General features: G+C 43.1%; 1 protein-coding gene across 8 annotated transcripts in view; it reads right to left on the bottom strand.

Annotated features, from left to right (window-relative positions):
- tenm3 (teneurin transmembrane protein 3) overlaps window positions 1-19,319 on the bottom strand; it is a 388,426-nt gene that overhangs the window by 54,035 nt on the left and 315,072 nt on the right. For all 8 annotated transcript variants that reach the window (XM_087845866.1, XM_087845865.1, XM_087845867.1 and 5 more), the window contains 8 exons: window positions 16,049-16,195; window positions 14,160-14,290; window positions 13,983-14,071; window positions 11,062-11,181; window positions 9,405-9,537; window positions 9,107-9,235; window positions 700-831; window positions 449-584 (listed from right to left, as the gene is read on the bottom strand). In XM_087845866.1, the coding sequence (XP_087701992.1) occupies window positions 449-584; window positions 700-831; window positions 9,107-9,235; window positions 9,405-9,537; window positions 11,062-11,181; window positions 13,983-14,071; window positions 14,160-14,290; window positions 16,049-16,195 (1,017 nt within the window). The remainder of the gene's footprint in view (window positions 1-448; window positions 585-699; window positions 832-9,106; window positions 9,236-9,404; window positions 9,538-11,061; window positions 11,182-13,982; window positions 14,072-14,159; window positions 14,291-16,048; window positions 16,196-19,319) is intronic.

The following is a 19,319-nucleotide window of genomic DNA, read 5'->3' as shown; positions in this document are numbered from 1 at the left end:
CAACAGGTGGAACTTCAAGTTCTCATAGAAAGAGCTCCTTGTTGATGTCGCTGTTGTTGTTGGTCCTTAACTCAGAAAAGTAAAACAGTAACATTTAAAAAAAATGTTTTTAAAAATGAAAAGTTTTGGTGCTTTGGACACACCGCATTAGATGATGGGAAAAAACAAGCCTCTGCATTTATGAGTGAAAAGAGAATATTACATGTTGTAAGTTTCAAAACACGTTTAAGAAACTAACAAATTAACAACTTCAGATAAACAATTCAAGGAAGATTTTCAGGCAGACTAAAGAAAAAGATGAGATTGTTAGAAAAGTGTCTGCAAACGTGATTAAACTAATGCTGTTTCATGCAGAGTGGCAGTGACACATATGTGATGCTGAGGATTTTTACCAACCCTTATAGCAAATGCCCAAAACCGCCTGTGTTTTCTATTTGTACAAACTTACCGACTGCCTCTGATAATCCATAGACACGCTGGCCATAGGCATCTGTCTTGTCCCAGATGAATGTGTATGACAGATTTGGTTGTGCAGGGAACCATTTTTGGAAGAGGCGGCCCACCACTGCCACCATCAGGTGAACCTGGATTGACAGGAAAGGGTTAACTTCATGATACTGATTAATTCACAGAAAACAATAACGGTAGGCATTTGTCTTAGCTGTAACTTGAAATGCTGGGAAATATCACTTATCACACCTTCATCAAATTGAAAGGTATTGATGTCTGCGTCATGGTGACTTTCAGCACTGGTTTATATCCTGCTGCTCTGGAGCTCAGGTAGATCAGGTTTAGATCACTGCCAGGTATTGATGTCTGTTCTTGTAGAACCTGCAGAAGGAAACGAAACACACCAGACACATCAGCACCCACGGATCCAAATGGTAAATGGCCTGGATTTGACTTTACTTAGTCCCTATGGACCCCAAAGCACTTTAGCACTACATTCAGTCATCCACACATTCACACACACATTCACACACTGGTGATGGCAGCTACATTGTAGCCACAGCCACCCTGGGGCGCACTGACAGAGGCGAGGCTGACGGACACTGGCGCCACCGAGCCCTCTGACCACCACCAGTAGGCAGCGGGTGAAGTGTCTTGCCCAAGGACACAACGACCGAGACCGTTGGAGCCCGGACTTGAAGCGACAACCTTCCGATTACAAGACGCTGTATTTAAAAACTCTATTTCAATCTATTTTCCAACTCTAAGTGGTTCACAGTACTGGACAAGCTAGATTTATTTTCATTTATATGTGTGAATGACATAGGGCAGCACGGTGGCACGGTGGTTAGCACTGTTGCCGCATGGCAAGAAGGTCCTGAGTTCAATTCCACCATCAGGGTCTTTCTGTGTGGAGTTTGCATGTTCTCCCCGTGTTTGCGTGGGTTCCCTCCGGGTACTCCGGCTTCCTCCCACCGTCCAAAGACATGCAGCTTGTGGGGATAGGTTAATTGGATAATCCAAATTGCCATTAGGTGTGAATGTGCGAATGAATGTGAGTGTGAATGGTTGTCTGTCTCTGTGTGTTGGCCCTGCGACAGACTGGCGACCTGTCCAGGGTGTACCCCACCTCTCGCCCTATGACAGCTGGGATAGGCTCCAGAAAAGGATAAGCGGAAGCGGATGGATGGATGTGTGAATGACCAGAAAAGTGTGTACTAATGCAACTGCTGTAAATGAAATGCTATTCAGTTTACCTAGAACTATAAAAATAAATGAAGCTTCAATACGGTCGATCGCCAAAGGTGGATCTCACGCACAAAGACATAATCATAACGATACTTCTGTGACCTTTCTGATAGCCAAAGTGAGCCAACTGTGTGTCCAACGATGGCTGTCCACAGTGAGAAGAGATAGCCTCTTTTACTCCTTCTTCAGACCACCTGTCTCCTCTGTCCCTTTGAAATAGTGTAGATGTGGTTAGAGTGATGACATCAGCTGTGTTGGCCAGCCTTCCCTGGCATTGTCCACTGAACCCACTGCTTTACCCGTCCCCTGCAGCTGAGGGCATATGTCAATATGTCTCATATGTCAATCCACTGATTGACATATGAGCTGCTAGAGCTTCACCCAGGCAACCAGAACCAACAATCACAGTCCCAGTGTGCATGCAACGTAATAGCCCAGTACAATTGACAGCCTTGCATATTCATGCCATAATTCTGCTCCCTTCACTTTCTTCATGTTCTTTATTTATTCATTTTTTCTTCCTAACATCCTTGTACAGGTTCAGCTTGGTTTCATCAGTCCAAACATTTTTCTGTCAAAGTCTTTCAGTTGTTTTCTGGCAAAATCTAATCTTGTCTTTTTGTTCTTGAGTGTAACCAGTGGTTTGCACCTTGCTATAAAGCCTCTGTTTTAGACTTTGTTGTTCTCCACTAGGTTTTATGTTGCGAACGTTTAATTTAGAAACCCAAGAAACAATTCTGCAAATCCTCTTTCACTTGCATCAACGTACATTTGGACCTCAAACTGGGAGCGAGCAGCTACTAAATAAACGTTTAACACACTGAATCAGTTCCAGATATTTTATCTGTTAATGTTACCTGGGCACGCCGCTGCTTGTCAGTGAACTGTCCATTTACCTTGGAGATTCTCAATATGAGATTATGTATAAAAATTCCATTATTAATGAACAGTTAATGCACGCTGTTCTCAAACAGCATGGCATGCCCCACTGCTGGGGTGCAGAGCTCTGACAGGTGGGGTGCAGGTTACCTGGCAGAACTACTGTTTACCATCAGAATCACTTCTATGGCGGAAAGAAGACATTTGCAGCAGTTACGTTAATAATATGCGCATCTGCTGAAAAGCTGCAGGCGTGTGTACGTCGACAGCTGCAATAAAGAAGTGTACTGAAAAGTGCGAACGGGTCTGTCGCGCATCGTTTGCAGTGATGCTGAAACCCAGGACTGGGGCACGAGAGACCCGACCATGTGTTCGCACTTTTCACTACTCTTCTTTATTGCGTCTGTCGACCTACACTCGCCTGCAGCTTTCCAGCTACACATACCAACAGCAACGACAGGACCCAGGTCGTTCTGTTTTAAGCTGGCGAGGCGTGATTGCAGAGGCCGCTCAGGTGCGCCCGCCTCCCCCACCGCCACGCCGCAGACCACGCCCCGCCAGAGCTCTGCAGTCAAAAACTCACTAAGTTATATATTTTTCATCTCTGTTCACAAGTTTTATAAGACTAACACTGAACTTTATTCCATGTTTGGCAACGTTCACGTTCAGACTCATGAAGCAGTGCAGCGACAAAAGCTACAAAGAGCTGTTTGAAATGAAAGATGTTTGTTTCAAACAGAAATTGCTGAAGGATTCATCGTGAATGAGTTTATCATCCAAATAAAGTTGCAGCTCGGCTTTTCTGTCATTGTTTAGATGAGGCGTGAAAATCTTTCTTCCTGTCATGTGAGGATGATGTGAAACGTTTGAGAACACTGAGTTAATGTGAGACTTTTGTTAAACATAAATAAAGATGAAAGTCTGCAGTTGAATCACATTTTGATTGTGAAGAGAAACTGATGTTTGTGGTGCAAATGCAATGCAGAAGTGTAAGCAGTCACAAATTAGAGAGCTAGATTAAAAATAGCAGCTGGAAGCTGTCTGGACATGCCATCGAAGACGATCAGCCACATTTAAATCTGATAAGGTTTTGGATTTTTATGGTTCTTTTCCCAGAACCAAAAATACGAGCAAGTCACAGGAGTTGGTCCTAAAGTTTTTGACATTGCCCCCCTGCAAAGCTCTGCCTAGTGCCTAATGACTAGGGATGGGTATCGTTTAGGTTTTATCCGATGCTGGTGCCAAACCGGTACTTTTGAAACGGTGCCGGTGCTTAAACGGTGCTTAAAGAATGGAGAACACAAAATTGGTCCAAAAACCTCTCATGTTTAGCTGTTTTTTTGTAAAAAGATAACAATGTTAGCCTTTTCTGCAGCTATGGGGCATATATGGTATCACTCTTGGCTGGAAGCAGTGCTTAAACAATGGAAAAACACAAACTTTGTCCAAAAACCTCTCATGTTTAACTGTTTTCCACTTTTTCTTTGGTCATTTTAGCCTTTTTGGCCAGGGTGAAGGGAGTATCTGCCATCAAACAAGAAGACAGCCGCATGTAGCTATGATGATGTTTGCTAGTTCACCTTACGTGCATTAATGTAATAACGTGGTTAGCCTACTCAACGTAAATTACACACGAACAACATTAAGCTACTCACGCAGAGAAGAACGGCTGCTGCTGCATCATCATCCTCATCATTTCTGCTACACTGGCAGGGCTAGGGGCCAGGACTCTCCTCTTCGGGTTTTTGGGGGATGTTTCTAACTCCGGTCCGATAACAGGCACCACACCCGCAGTAGATGTGCTCGGTGTGAGGTCTCGCAGCAAGCTATCAAATACGGCGCATTTCTCGGCTTTTAAAAAAACGCTATGCGTCGCCAGGTGTTTCATCAGATTTGAGGTGTTACCTCCTTTGACAGCATCACAGTATCAGCTTAAAGCACTTGTTGCAGGCTGCTGAGTTTGCATCTTTTGCTGTGAAGTACAGCCAGACTTTGACCGCTTCGCCTTGGGCATTTTTAATCTGTAGCTCTGCTCTAAAAGAACGTACGTACCTGGACCCGCCTACTATCCTCGGAAATGTAAAATGATTGGCTGGAATCTAAAGTGTATCACAGCTCAGGGGGAAAAAAGCACCGAAATAAAGCACCAAAATTTGCGCTGCTTTTCAGTCTGGTTACTACCGTTTATGTCAGAACCGGTGCCATCATGGCACCAGATACCGGTACCCATCCCTACTAATGACTGCCATGGAGTTAGAACCAAAAGAAGTTATTGAATACAAAACAATAGAAAAGAAGACTGAGTTTCCAGTCACACAGCAGAGACTGCATGTTCCTGATTTGCTTGTGATTCTTCCACCTGCTCCAGTTTACTTCCACAAATCTAGAGGTACGAGTTTGTCTGTCTCAATGTTTGTACTTTTAAGGTCTAAACTACAGCATTTCAGGGGTCTGTCAATAAACATTTAAAAAGATACACAATTAAACTCCAAATGAGACAAAAAGGATTCCTATCCTAGCAATGTGAGGTAAATGATCTACAAGCAACAGAAGCTGAGAAGACTTCTGAAAAGGGAGAGGGAGAAGAACTGATTGAGACTACGTTGAAAAAAAGTCCTGAGGGAATACTCCATTTGGAGTGTTATACTTCTCAGCTGCACTATTGCCTTTTCATTAGCTGGCATTTAGCATTCATTACAGATCCATTTCATCCCTTTAAGGCCGCCCTTTTCACTGCCCTCCCTCTAATGGAGCCAGCTCCACCAAAAGCTAAGGAGCAGTTTTCCATTTGCTTGCTTTTGATCTACACTCGAACGTGTGCACGCACACGCACACACACGCACACACACGCACGCACACGTGTCCACACAGATAGATGTGCTGTCCTATATATGTGCAAAGACACTGGCTTTGTTTCTTATATGGACAAACACATACTGCTTAAATAAAAACTCATTCACAGCTGTAAGAATATAAAAGTTCTGTCATCTGTTTGACGTCTTCTGTGGACTGTTTCATACGATATGATGCCCTGAGGCTGAAGCACACTTGGATAACACAGTAGGATGAAGATCACCAGCACGTCCACCTCTGAATGCTTCAAAAAAAGGGACGTTTCTGGTCTTAGTTTAAGCTCATGCTGAAGCATCTGTGTGGCTGAATTGAAACAGTTCTGCAAAGAAGGGTCAGACTTCCTCCACATCAGTGTGAACAATTATTTGCCATTTACAGCAAAGATTGCAGTCGCTGCAGAGAGTGACAGTTTGCTTTCCTTAATAAATGAAATAATCATTTAAAATCCTGGCAGTCACCAGTGCTTTTACTTTCTGAAAGCTTGCAGTTTATAATCACCTGCTTCGTTTGTCTTCATGTTCTGTGATTACAAATGTTTTCCTGACTGTGCTCCGTGACAGTGGATGTTATGTAGGTTCATTTTCAGCTGCAGCCTGTCTTCTTGTAAAGTGTTACATTAATCTTAAAGTGGAGTAGCTGAATTCATTTAGAAGCTTTATTCCTCATAGTTGCTAATGGAAATCTGTGAAATCAACGAGGTGGGTGGAGTTTACACGCTGAACGATTTAGAAATGTGTCCTTATGAGCAGCAGTGTTGGAATAGTGTGCTCTACAAACACTCGCCTTCCTTATAGTTGTTTCTTTTAACGACAGGCTGCTATTATAGTCGCTACATATTCATAAGACAAGCTTTATATTGTTTTCCAAATCAAGCCAGGCTTTTCACCACTTCATGTTTAAATCATCATGTTTACATTTTTTCTGTGAAAGTGTTATTTATTTATTTTTTCCTTCACTATGTGCCTCTGTTGTTTTCTCTGACTCTGGCCCCATTACTTTCACCTCTTGCTGTTATTCTACCCTTTGTCTTCTCAGAACCCATGCCCTATGTCATTTCCATCCGAGCGCTCAAACCCTTTGAGTGTGGCGCAGATTAAGTAATTTCCTTAACTTGTGCTGGAAAGGAGAGCGCGTCAGTTAGTCGAACCTCAGATGCAGGAGGAACAATGGGGTTTTCGTCCTGGTTGTTGAACACTGGACCAGCTCTTCATCCTCTCAAGGATACTTGAGGGTGCATGGGAGTTTGCCCAACCAGTCTGCATGTGTTTTGTGGACTTGGAGAAGGCGTTTGGCCCTTCGTCCCTCGGGGGGTCCTGTGGGAGGTGCTTCGGGAGTATGGGGTGTCTGGCCCATTGCTACGGGCCATTCGATCCCTATACAACCGTTGCAAGAGCTTGGTCCGTATAGCCGGCAATAAGTCGGACTCGTTTGCAGTGGGTGATGGGCTCCGCCAGGGCTGCCCACAGATTCTGTTCATATTTTTAAGGACAGGATTTCTAGGCATAGCCAAGTGGCGGAGGTCTTTCACTTCAGTGGCCTCAGAATCTCATCTCTGCTTTTTGCAGATGATGTGGTTCTGTTGGCTTCATCAGGTGATGGCCTCCAGCTCGCACTGGACCGGTTTGCAGGTGAGTGTGAAGCAGCGGGAATGAGAATCAACACCGTCAAATCTGAGGCTATGGTACTCAGCTGGAAACGGGGGGAGTGCCCACTCCAAGTCAGGGACAAGTTCCTGCCCCAAGTGGTTGAGTTTAAGTATCTCAGGGAGCCGGAGATCGACAGGCGGATTGGTGCTGCACCGGTCCATCGTGGTGAAGAGAGAGCTGAGTGTAAAAGCGAAGCTCTCAATTTACCGGTCGATCTACGTCCCTACCCTCACCTATGGCCACGAGCTGTGGGTAGTGACTGAAAGAACGAGATTGCAGATACAAGCGGCGGAAATGAGCTTCCTCCGAAGGGTGGCTGGCCTCTCCCTTAGAGATAGGGTGAGAAGTTCGGCCATCCGGGAGGGGCTCAGAGTAGAGCCGCTGCTCCTATACAGGAAAAGGAGCCAATTGAGGTGGTTCAGGCATCTGATAAAGATGCCTCCTGGGCACCTCCTGGGTTAGGTGTGAGGTGCATGTCCCACCGGGAGGAGGCCCCGGGGCAGACCGAGGACACGCTGGAGGGATTATATCTTTTGGCTGGCCTGGGAACGCCTTGGAGTTCCACCGGACAAGCTGGAGAAGGTGGCTGGGGAGAGGGAGGTCTGGGCTTCTCTGCTTGGGCTGCTGCCCCTGCGACCCGGCCCCGGATAAGCGGAAGAAGATGGATGGATTGTTAGCTTACATTTTGGGATTTTGCTGAAGAAAAAGCAAAATCCAAAAAAAGTCCGAGGGGTCTCGGCCCCTGGGAAAACTAGGCAGCAAGATGAGGGGATATAAAGACACCCAAGTCAGCCCCCTGCTCCTTACTGTGGAAACTCCAGACTGAGACTTCCTCTCTGCTGTTGTGGAGTTGAGCCCATCTCTATCTAGTATGTGTCTATCAACCTTACACACTAGCTCAGTTTCCTTTTCCTCCAGAGAGGTGACTTTCCATGTCCCAATCATCACGCCGTGGTCACTGCATGCGACCCCTACGTCACTTTGTGCAGGTGTTGGGTCTACAGGTGGGCCAGACCCATGTCTCCTCTTTGGAATATGGGCTATAGCCTGGCAACCAGGTGCTTGAGAGAGAGCCCCAGGCCTGGGAGTTAGTGTCAGATTCAATAGTCCCCATATTCAGCATCTTGGACACAAACATTACAGACAGTGTTCAGTGCTAGGACCGATTCTGTTTACATTATACATGCTTCCCTTAGGCAGCATCATTAGAAGACATAGCATACATTTTCACTGCTATGCAGATGACACCCAGCTCTATCTATCCATGAAGCCAGATAACACACACCAATGAGTTAAACTGCAGGAATGTCTTAAAGACATAAAGACCTGGATGGCCGCTAACTTTCTGCTTCTTAATTCAGATCAAACTGAGGTTATTGTACTCGGCCCTGAAAAGCTTAGAAATATGGTATCTAACCAGATTCTTACTCTGAATGGCATTACCTTGGCCTCCAGTAACACTGTGAGGAACCTTGGAGTCATTTTTGACCAGGACATGTCCTTCAACGCACATATTAAACAAATATGTAAGACTGCGTTCCTTCATTTGTGCAACATCTCTAAAATTAGTAATATCCTGTCTCAGAGTGACGCTGAAAAACTAGTTCATGCATTTATTACTTCCAGGCTGGACGACTGCAATTCATTATTATCAGGATGTCCAAAAAACTCCCTGAAAAGCTTTCAGTTAATCCAAAATGCTACAGCAAGAGTCCTGACAGGGACTAGAAAGAGAGAGCAGATTTCTCCTGTATTGGCTTAAATCCAGAATTGAATTTATGAAGCGCCTTGAGGCGACTTTTGTTGTGATTTGGCGCTATATAAATAAAATTGAATTGAATTGAATTGAATTTCAAAACACATATGTATGTTTTAATTTGCTCAACTTAAAGATTTAAGTTCGCCAAGTATAACACAGTTAGCTAGCGCAAAGTGTTACATTATTTTTACATTGCAAAATGATTCACAGACAGAGAGATCATACTCAAAGTGTCTTAGCTCCCATTAAAGTCCTCTGATTGATTTATTACCTGTGTTTCAGGTATGATGGGGCCATCTTCAGGTGAGCTTCTGTAAAATGTAGACAGAGGAGAAGCAACAATGACAGGACTCGGTCTGATGAAACCACTCAGGTCACAGCTGGGAATGTCATTTTCCTCCTGAAACAGCCAGACGTGACATGTGTCGGTCACTGAATATGCAAAGGTGAGCTCAGCAGTCACAGCAGTGATTCAATTATTCATTTAACCCGAATAAATCTGTGGTAGAAAGAGTAAATGAAACAAAGGTAGTATCTGCATATTTAGTGCAGTGTCAACAGTCGTTCACCTTCTTCATCACCAGCGTGTCCATCACGTAGAAGACGTTCCACGGCACCCAGACAGTTCTGTACTGAGTGAGGAAGGGAGCACGCTCAAAGCTCAGTGTTAGGGATGCCCCGCCATTGGCCAGGAGATCAAACCTGTCAGCACATCATCGTCAAACAAATGTGTACAGTAAGTGCTGGGAAACAAGACGTGTGAATTATACAAGCTTTAATAAGGAAAGCCTCTTAATTCACTGAGTATAAGAGTGGATTTGCAGACTTCAGCAGGACAAAGACCTGACTCTTTAACTTTCATTTGTGACGGTGTAATTGGCTCATTAAATTCTGTGAATGTGCTGATGTGCATATTGTGTCTATATACTGTGTGCATTACATACCTACAGTTGGAGTGTGTGAGCACGTTTGTTTGTGTGCAGGTGTGTGTGTTCAACAGTGACTGATTACGTCGCTGTGAATCCAGCGCATTTTAAAAAGTGTCTTCCCCTCACGTTCACACGTGAGAATAAAGAAGCTGGGTGAGCTGAGGTGGGAATGTAAGAGCACAATATAGATATCGTTCTCCCGTTGTTCGCTGTCCATTGTGTTTGTTTACATATCTTTGTGGGGACCAAAGATAGGAAGTTTACTATGCTTGTGGGGACCAACACTGTTATGTTGTCCCCACAAGTTAAAGGTGTTTTTTAATGTCAGGGTTATAATTAGGTGACAGTTAGGTTTAGGTTAAGGGATGTGAAAACACGGTGTGCACGCGTGTGTGTGTGTCTGATTGTGAGGGGGTTACTCAGGAGAACCCTCCCCCTGCTGGGCATTTGAAAGAATGCAGGTTTATGGCATTTTCACATTTACATGGAGCTACATCCACTTTCACATTCAGGATATGTTTCACACACATGCAGATCATTGATAAGAAAATGGTTTTATTTTAGTTGTTGGTGGAAACCTCCATGGAGGAGCCCTGTTTACTACCCTGCTCATCAAGTTTATTTAGTGAACAGACGATGCAGAACATCTGTTTTAAACCACTGCTGAGAGGAGACATTTTTGGAAAAGGCACAATGTTTGTGTATGAAAATATTAATAATGAATAAGTAGAGCTGAGGTGGGAATGTAAGAGCACAATATAGATATCATTCTCCCGTTGTTTGCTGTCCATTGTGTTTGTTTACATATCTTTGTGGGGACCAAAGATAGGAAGTTTACTATGCTTGTGGGGACCAACACTGTTATGGGGACAAAATCCCAGTCCCCATAAGATTAAAGGTGTTTTTTAATGTCAGGGTTATAATTAGGTGACGGTTAGGTTTAGGCTAAGGGATGTGAAAACACGGTGTGCACCCCTGATTGTGAGGGGGTTACTCAGAATACCCCCGTGCTGGGCATTTGAAAGAATGCAGGTTTATGGCATTTTCACATTTACATGGAGCTACATCCACTTTAACATTCAGGATGTTTCACACACAGATCATTGATAAGAAAATGGTTTTATTTTAGTTGTTGGTGGAAACCTCCCTGTTTACCACCCTGCTCATCAGGTTTATTTAGTGAACAGACGATGATTAACATCTGTTTTAAACCACTGCTGAGAGGAGACATTTTTGGAAAAGGCACAATGTTTGTGTAAAAGGTGTATGAAAATATTAATAATGAATGAGTACACACATGCCATCCTTGCGTGTTATAGTGTATCCGTGCTCAGGATAGTGAACAAATGTCACGTTGACTCCAATCAGAGGTGTTCCATCGGCTGTCAGGACCTGACCTCGAATTATCGACACCAAGCTAAAAAGAGAGAAGAGAGCAGAGAGAGCTCGTTTACTCACACTGCCTGCAAGATTCACTTAAAACATTACAAAATGTTTCATGGCAAATAGTTATGATATGTAAATAAGCCCATCAAGAACTGAAGTTTCCCTGAGTCCCTGTGGCTGAGCTGGAAAACTGTCTTAACCTCCTAAGACCTGAACTCTTCCACTGCATGAACATTCATTTCTCTTTGATATTTGGACATGTTGGGGCCCGATGAATGTAAAAACAAAGAATTACCAGATTTTTTTTGCCTTATTTTTGTTTTTAAGAAAAATGAGAGCCACATATGAGCATATTTGTTTTAAATTTTGACAGAACAGTAGCAGTATAATGTCCTCGTAAGTGGATGTCAGGCCCTTGTAGAGCAAAATTCAGTATTTTGGTCTAAATAACCCAAAATGTGATGTGCACATATGTGGACGCCAGGTACTAGGACAGGGGCGTCGAACTCCAGGCCTTGAGGGCCGGTGTCCTGCAGGTTTTAGATCTCACCCTGGGTCAGCACACCTGAATCAAATGATTAGTTCATTACCAGGCCTCTGGAGAACCTCAGGAGGTCATTTAGCCTTTAAATCAGCTGTGATGGATCAAGGACACGTCTAAAGCCTGCAGGACACCGGCCCTTGAGGCCTGGAGTTCGACACCTGCGTCCTAGGAGGTTAAGAGATGGAAACACTTACAGCTCACCTTAGCTTTGCAATGTTACTCATTGTGATCGAGCTGCAGAGTCCACTGAGGGGTAACTTAAAAAACGACAACGGAGGAACCTCTGAGTAATGCTGATGTCACCACGGTACTTACAGTACATGTTGTCGTTTGCATCAGTGTTTATGTGTTTCTGTTACTATGTGGTTATTGTGGAAAAAAGAACCACATGCCTCTGCCGGGTTTTGTCAGCCTCGTCTCTTGTTCCCGTGTTCAGTGTTCCCTCTCTCACCAGTCAGTCATGTTCCCATATCTATTTTTTCCCAGTCCAAGTGTCAAGCCTGCATGTCTTGGTCTTTGTTGCCATGGTAATCGGACATCCTGTTTTATTCCCACAGTCTCTCGCCCTCTTCAGTGTGCTCAGTTTTCTCCCTGTCTCATTGTGTCTGATTAATTCCAGCTGTGTTCCCTCCCCTTATCCCCGTGCTCCTTGCTTCACTTGTTATTCCCAGTCGGTTCCCAGTTTCAGGTTTTGTTTTCCTGTCTTATCATTATAAAGTCACAAACATGTCAGACATGCTTGGATTGGTGTGGATTTCAGTGTTTTAGTTTTTTCATCCCATTTTACTTGCTCTTGTGTAGAGCTGCTTTTACACACACACACACACACACACATATATATATGCAAATAAAATTGCAAAAAACAAAATCATCTTAAACCCCCAATTTTTTCCCCCACAATCATTTGAAGCTCCATAAAATCCACATAAATAAGCACATACATGTGCATACATACACATACATAATAACAATAACACATACAAAACCATGACAATAAGCTACAGGCAGTAATCTAACAATTAGCTTTACTAGCAACCAGGTCACAAATGTTTGAGCTGCAGCTTACAGTTATTTTCATGTAATTTAATTGGCAACTTGTGACATCTGCCATCTAAAGGTAAAATTATTGCAGCCCACAGATGATGTCAGATGCCTGACATTTTCCAGTACTTTACCCATGCTTTGCCTGCTATCAAAGCACTGACCTCATAATGTGTGCACAGTCTATCACCTGAGACACAGCTGCTCCTTACCTGAAGGAAGGTAAGACATTTTCTTCCAGAAGACCCTTATATTCCTACAGTTTTAGTCCGAAACCATTCCCTGCCCTGCATCTGAGTCATCTTTTGTTAGATGTTGAGCATTTCTACCTATTAGAAATCACACGAGTTTTATCTCTGTGGCTGTAAGCCTTATCCTTAAAAGACGCACACACACAGTATATCAGTGTTTTCATGTCTAAAATAATCTTTTATGTTTGCAGGTGCATTCCATTAGGGAAACACTGGACACTTTATTACAGGTTGAGGCCTTCTCCTCTTATGAAATATTCAGTAAATCATAAAAATATGACAAAAGCAGAAAGATTGCCAAACACAATTGCTGTCATGTTTCTTCCCTCTCAGTAGAGCTGCTTTTCAGCCTCTGTATATGCAGACTGGCCCCTGTCATTCCCTGTTATCACTCTCAATGAATGCTATCTTTGAGGCCGGTGTGGGCAGGAATGGCTTTTGGCAAGGGAAAACAGCAGACCTTGAGCGCTATATTTGGATTTTGCCAACATGTTTTATTATTTTCATGCCTACAGAAAGCAAAGCTAAACTAACACTTCTCATATTATGCTAAATAAAAATAGGATACGCCATGACCTGCAGGCTTAAAGAATATTAGTCAAACAATCACAGGAAACAAGGACATCCATGAAACCTACTTTGACCTACGACTACAGATCATTTCAACTGTGCTTCAAAGAGCAGTGCATGAGATATGAATGTGTGATTTTCCCTGGCGATGTGCAGGTGGAGTGCATGGTTATTGTAACTGCTCAATAACAGTGTGTGGAATGATGAAGACGGGTGAATCCAGTTACTGCAAAGCTGAACCCATAAAATATGTCATCAAAAAAACAGTTTACAGTAAGATGTCTGCAATATGCAACAGTCATTTACAGCAAATCAGTGTTTTCATGGCTTGAAATGAACATCTGTATGTGCATGCCAATGCTGCTGCTTTATCCCTAAAACGTAAGAGAAAGAGAAAAGAGAAAACACGACAGAAGACATGATTACCTTTTATTAAAAGGATTTTCACCATTGATTATGTGAGTCGATTCAGGCCCAACTAGAAAGTGAATGCGCTGGTAGAAAGATCTGGCAGCCTAAGAAAAGCAAAATAAATAAATGGGTAATCTGATGCCGAAAGGTGTCGTCATTTTGTGCCGTCAATTTCTGACTGGATCTTCTTACCTGTTGAGGAGGCACTGAAGATGGAGACTGGCTGAGCACCTCGCCTGGGTCAGGTGACCCTTTGCAGTACAGCTGATTCTGACAGGACGGCTGCAGACAGCAGTCTGGATCCATGCAGTCAGCCAAGCCATCTGAAACATGCACAAGCCCTACAGTCACAAAGCTAGCACAGAGTTGGGCAAAACAGTCGTTTAAAAGATTTATGTGAAATCTAACGAACAGCTTAACATGTTTCAGTTCACAGGAAACAAAGGCAGCATTAGCTGCAACAGCTACTTAAACAATTTGTTCAGTCTTTCAGAGGTTTCAGTGACCAGTAGACGGAAATGCACTAATGTACGTTTAAAATCTGCAGCATTTAGATGATTTTATCAACTCTGGTATGGTTCCTGGAGCCCTTTATAGTTTGCATCTAAAAAGCCAGACTTCCTTGTAATTTTTTGAAGTGGTCTTAACCAGCAGGTCTCCAGTGCTTCTGAAAGCTTTTCAATTTTTCTGCAGACAGCGGCTCCTTTATCACTCAGCTTTAGTGCTGTCCTCATGCGTACGGAGGAGGAGCCGCGCAACAGCGAGTGTCTACAGCCATCAGTGAAACATAGTGGACGCTCTGCCACATTTTCAGGCTGTACTTTAGCCAGTGATGTCCGTCAAAGCTGGTGGAATTATAAATGCAGGAAAATACGATCAGGTTTTGATCCACCGTGCAGCCAATGCAGCATGTGTGCAGAGAGAGACAAATACTGTCAGCTGATAGGCTAGAATAATATTTAAAACTTTTACTGTCTCAGAGGTTTGGCTTTAACAATTTTATTGTTGTAGTGTCCAGATTAAAACACACCGACAGATCAAATTAGGTCAGACGAGTTAAACGTGTCGAAGGGAGGAATAAGGAGAGCAAGTAAGGAGTCAGATGAGGAGACAGAAGGAGGAATGCAAGGTAACAAAATCGTTGATAAAAGCCACGTGTACATCCTGCATACAGGGACATTAAAAACAAACACTGACTGACAAAGCAGTCCTCTGATTTCTCTCCATCTTTCCTGTTAACATAGTGATCAAATTAAATGTAGTCCCAGCTGCGTCACTGCCACAGTGCATATGTTGCTGGATAAAACAGCTGTTAGCTGACATATGTAATGCCTACAGAAGATCCAGTTCCCAGTAGTGTTGGTGCACCTTTCTACTGCACTGTCACAATAAGTTGCAGCATGCATAGAGCAAGGCTGAAGTTTGTTAATCAATCACAAGGTCGAACCATCTTAAAGCGCATCCTGATTTATCATTTTTCGAAACACTAATGGAGACCAGGTTTGAAAAATGACAAAAAAGTAAAAATACTGGAGAGAGTGCAGGTTAGAGGCACTCAGACGTTCAGGCAGCCGAGCCTTTACACTTTACTGGAACACAGCACATGAGTGTCTGCCCAGCAGGCAGCAGCACAGCCACCACCTCATCATTTATTCATCATCAGTCATTACTTTGAGCACCCATACATACACAGGCAAAGTAAGTAAGTACTGTTTTGTACTTACTCTCTCCCACTCTGACACAGTGTTGTTATCAGGTCTTGAAGTGATTGGATGGTACAAACTGATGTGTCATTTTTTCTCGGTCCCCTGCAAATTAATGCGTGTGGGTGGGGAGGGGGTTTGAGGGGGTGTCGCACTCACCTGTGCCTTTCAAAGTAATCTCCGACCACTTTCTAAAGCACCTGTCCACTGTTCATTTCTTCCTAATGTCTCTCTTTGTAGTCGTGGGAGGACGTTTGGATTGTTGTGTCGCTAACATTTAATATTCTCCTCGTCCTGTGTTCATTCAGCCGTCAAACAAATCTGTTCATACATTTAACCATCTGTCTCCACACTTTTAGTGTATCTACACAAACACACCTCCTTCGTTGTCCTTGCTGTCGGTACATAGTGTTTCCATGGCAACGTGGCACCCCGCCCCTCTCCATCCCGACTGGCAGATGCAGTGCCATCCGCTGGCCTCCAAGGTGCATCGTCCATTGTTATTGCAGAGACCTGGACAACCCTCTGGGCACAGGGGACGAGCACAGTTAGAAAAGTCACAGGAATAAAGGAGGGGACCATGACGACCGTCAGGGTGAAGACAGGCTTAAACCTATATACATCTTTGAAGTGAGGTGATGATATTTTTGTACTGAATAGCTGTGAGAGGAGATCATTATTATTTATTTAATTTAGGGCCACGTTCATGCTAAAAACGATACATATTCGGAGTTTCCCTCTTGACTTAGAAAAGCCTCTGAAACAGCACCGAGACCATGATGGGACAAAAAAGTCAAAAACAGCCAGAGGGGCACTGGAGGCCCCCACAGGACTGAGCTGACTCTTCAATTCAAACATCTGACAAAACCCACAAACAAGCAAAAAATACACAACATGGGCTACAATAAATATTCATCCAAAAGGATCAAAGGCAGAACACGACTATAGCTTACATAGAAGAAATAAACAGGACTTAATTTTGGTTAAGCTGGCCTTTGGATTCTGATAGGCTGAGACTGGGCTGGATCGGTGCTACTGTTTACAGCCAAAATCGATCTGTTTCATTCAACAAATGTTTATACCAGCTGTCAGTTTAGAACATTCTAGAAAACATCCCATCATAGTATAAATGAGGTTTCAGATGCTATTCAGAAATCATTCTAACAGACATAAAAGGCTGTTGGTGTAAAATGGAAATACACAGAATGCAACGATTTCCAATAATTAAAACTAGAAAGTAGGGGTGGGCGATAGAAACGATATAAATTTGGCCAACGATAGAGATTTTGACTATACCGCTTCACCGCATGTTGATGATGGCAGCGGTGTTGCCAACTTAGCGACTTTGTAGCTATATTTAGCGAGTTTTCAGACCGCCTTAGCAACTTTATTTCTGAAAAGCGACTAGCGACAAATCTGGCGACTTTTTCTGGTGTTATTGGAGACTTATTTATGACGACTTTTTGACGTGAAAGCATGTATCGCTCTTACTCTCAACAAGCAGCGGTGCTGCGGTTGGCACCTTGCCCGTACCAAAGCGCTCACAGGCGGAGGATAGTCCTCCCCCAGCTGCTGTCAGGGAAGGAAATGTTCACATCTTATGCAAATTAGGCGATTACGTCATTTGTCGGCGTCTAGTGACTTATAGGACAGCCAATAGCGATTTTCCTTACTGAAGAGTTGGCAACACTGGCGGCTACAACCGTTATCATCTGCAAATTATGCCGACAGTCATAGCAAAGAGATGAAGCACTTTTGAAATATGGGGAAAGCCAAAAACTGCACTTCCTCCACTGTTGTTGCAGTATATTAATAACTAACCTCGTATTGTGGATGAATGATCTCAGTTGTTCTGACTGAAGTTTGGCCCGTGTATAGCATCCTGCTATGCGACTGCATTTGTCCCCAACCACCAGAATCCCTCATGTTAACTTTTATCGAGTGGAAAAAACGTTGGCGTTCATCCTCCAGCTTCACTGTGCTAATGTTATGCTAACATAGCTGTGTCGCTAGCAATCACGTAGCACAACATTATATACCAGGTAGTCCAACTTCAGTAACCCTGCAAACGTCACTGCTGTTTAGTTTTCTGTCTTCATTTATGTTGGAAGTGATAGCAGAGCTGAACGTTTTAATTAGTTTCAAAAATCTCTCAGTCAGAACATGGTATGAAATGTTTAGGTGTAAACTAGCGAGCTAACTTTCTGCTAACTTCTAACTCCATTAAATCTAATAAATACTGTTTTCATGGATGCCTGGATGTTAAACTTAATTGTTACACCTGGTAAAGCAGCAACGCTGATGATTTAATTAAAGATCAAAGAATTTAGACAGTTTTTAACCCTTTGACTTTGGGAGCTGAATCTGACGGAGTTTTGGACCCAGATTACTCCATGAAGCTCCTCACTACAGCAGCCGTAATGCTCTGACAATCCATCAAGCAGTGCGGCTTACCAAAGCTGTACTAAAACATTTTTAACAGATTTCTGCAGCCAAAATCGGTTCGAGGTCAGTAAGCACAACCAGAATTCATACATAAGGCGCACTCTCGATCTTTGAGAAAATTAAAGGATTTTAAGTCCTTATAGTGTGGAAAATACGTTATACAGAAGAAAAGAATATATCGCGATATATATCGTTACCGATATACCGCTTCAAATTATATCGCGATATGGATTTTAGGCCATATCGCCCAGCCCCTAGAAAGCTGCAAAAAGCAAACGGAGAGGTTGTTTAATACTAAAAAAACAACCAACCAACTGTTGGTGAGTTTTGGAACAATGTAAGACGTATGTAAAGTATTAGATTCATTAAACATCTGATGATAGCATCTCAGAGAGGCTATCTGTCAGAGAGGCTGTCTGTCAGAGTAAAGACGAATGACCAGGCTCAGTGTAAGATACAGAGGATCTGCATTCTTCCTATTAAAAGATTTTATTCAGATGAATTCTGTATTGATGGGACCGTGTTTGACCGTGTTTGGGGCAAGACTTCTAAAATCACTGTTACTGGACACGTGAACTGCAGCTGCGTCCTTGAGGCTAAGGTTCAAATAGCAGCAGGTGATGATAATGTGGTGCATTAGTACACTAAGGCCACTAGATGACATCAAGGTAACATCATCATTTTTCCCCAAAACAATAGTTTGTTTCAACATTTGCCACGTTTGTACTATTTTCACTCTAAATTCCTTTGGAAATAACTGCACTCCATCTTAACGTACATTTTCCAAAACTTTAAAAAGTTTATCTTCTCTCTCTCAGCAACTTCAGTACAAAAGTACCAGGCTTCAAAAACCCACACTGGTTAAATTCAGATGTGTATAAAGGCATTCAGCCCCATTCGATGGACATTTCTCCAATTAATGGACTCACAGACTGACAGACAAATAAAACAGTTAATTACAGTAGCCCACATGTGAGAGACACAGACTGGCAGACAGACAGACAGTCAACCTTTGGTGAAATGCACTGATGTTGTACTTTCACATGAACTGCTAGAACTGCCAGCAGCCAAAATGGCCACAGCGTGCTGCCCGGCTTTAATTAGTGCAAAATGAGAAGTTTTCTTTTCATCTGCGAACAAAGAAAAAGAAATGTTGCATAATAGGAAACAGAAACAAACCAAATAAATAAAGTCAAACGAAAAA

This window comes from Neolamprologus brichardi, chromosome 9, assembly GCF_056152115.1.
Source record: "Neolamprologus brichardi isolate AB-2024 chromosome 9, ASM5615211v1, whole genome shotgun sequence".
In the NCBI taxonomy this organism is placed as follows: Eukaryota; Metazoa; Chordata; class Actinopteri; order Cichliformes; family Cichlidae; genus Neolamprologus; species Neolamprologus brichardi.
This window is presented reverse-complemented; position numbering and strand designations above follow the sequence as displayed.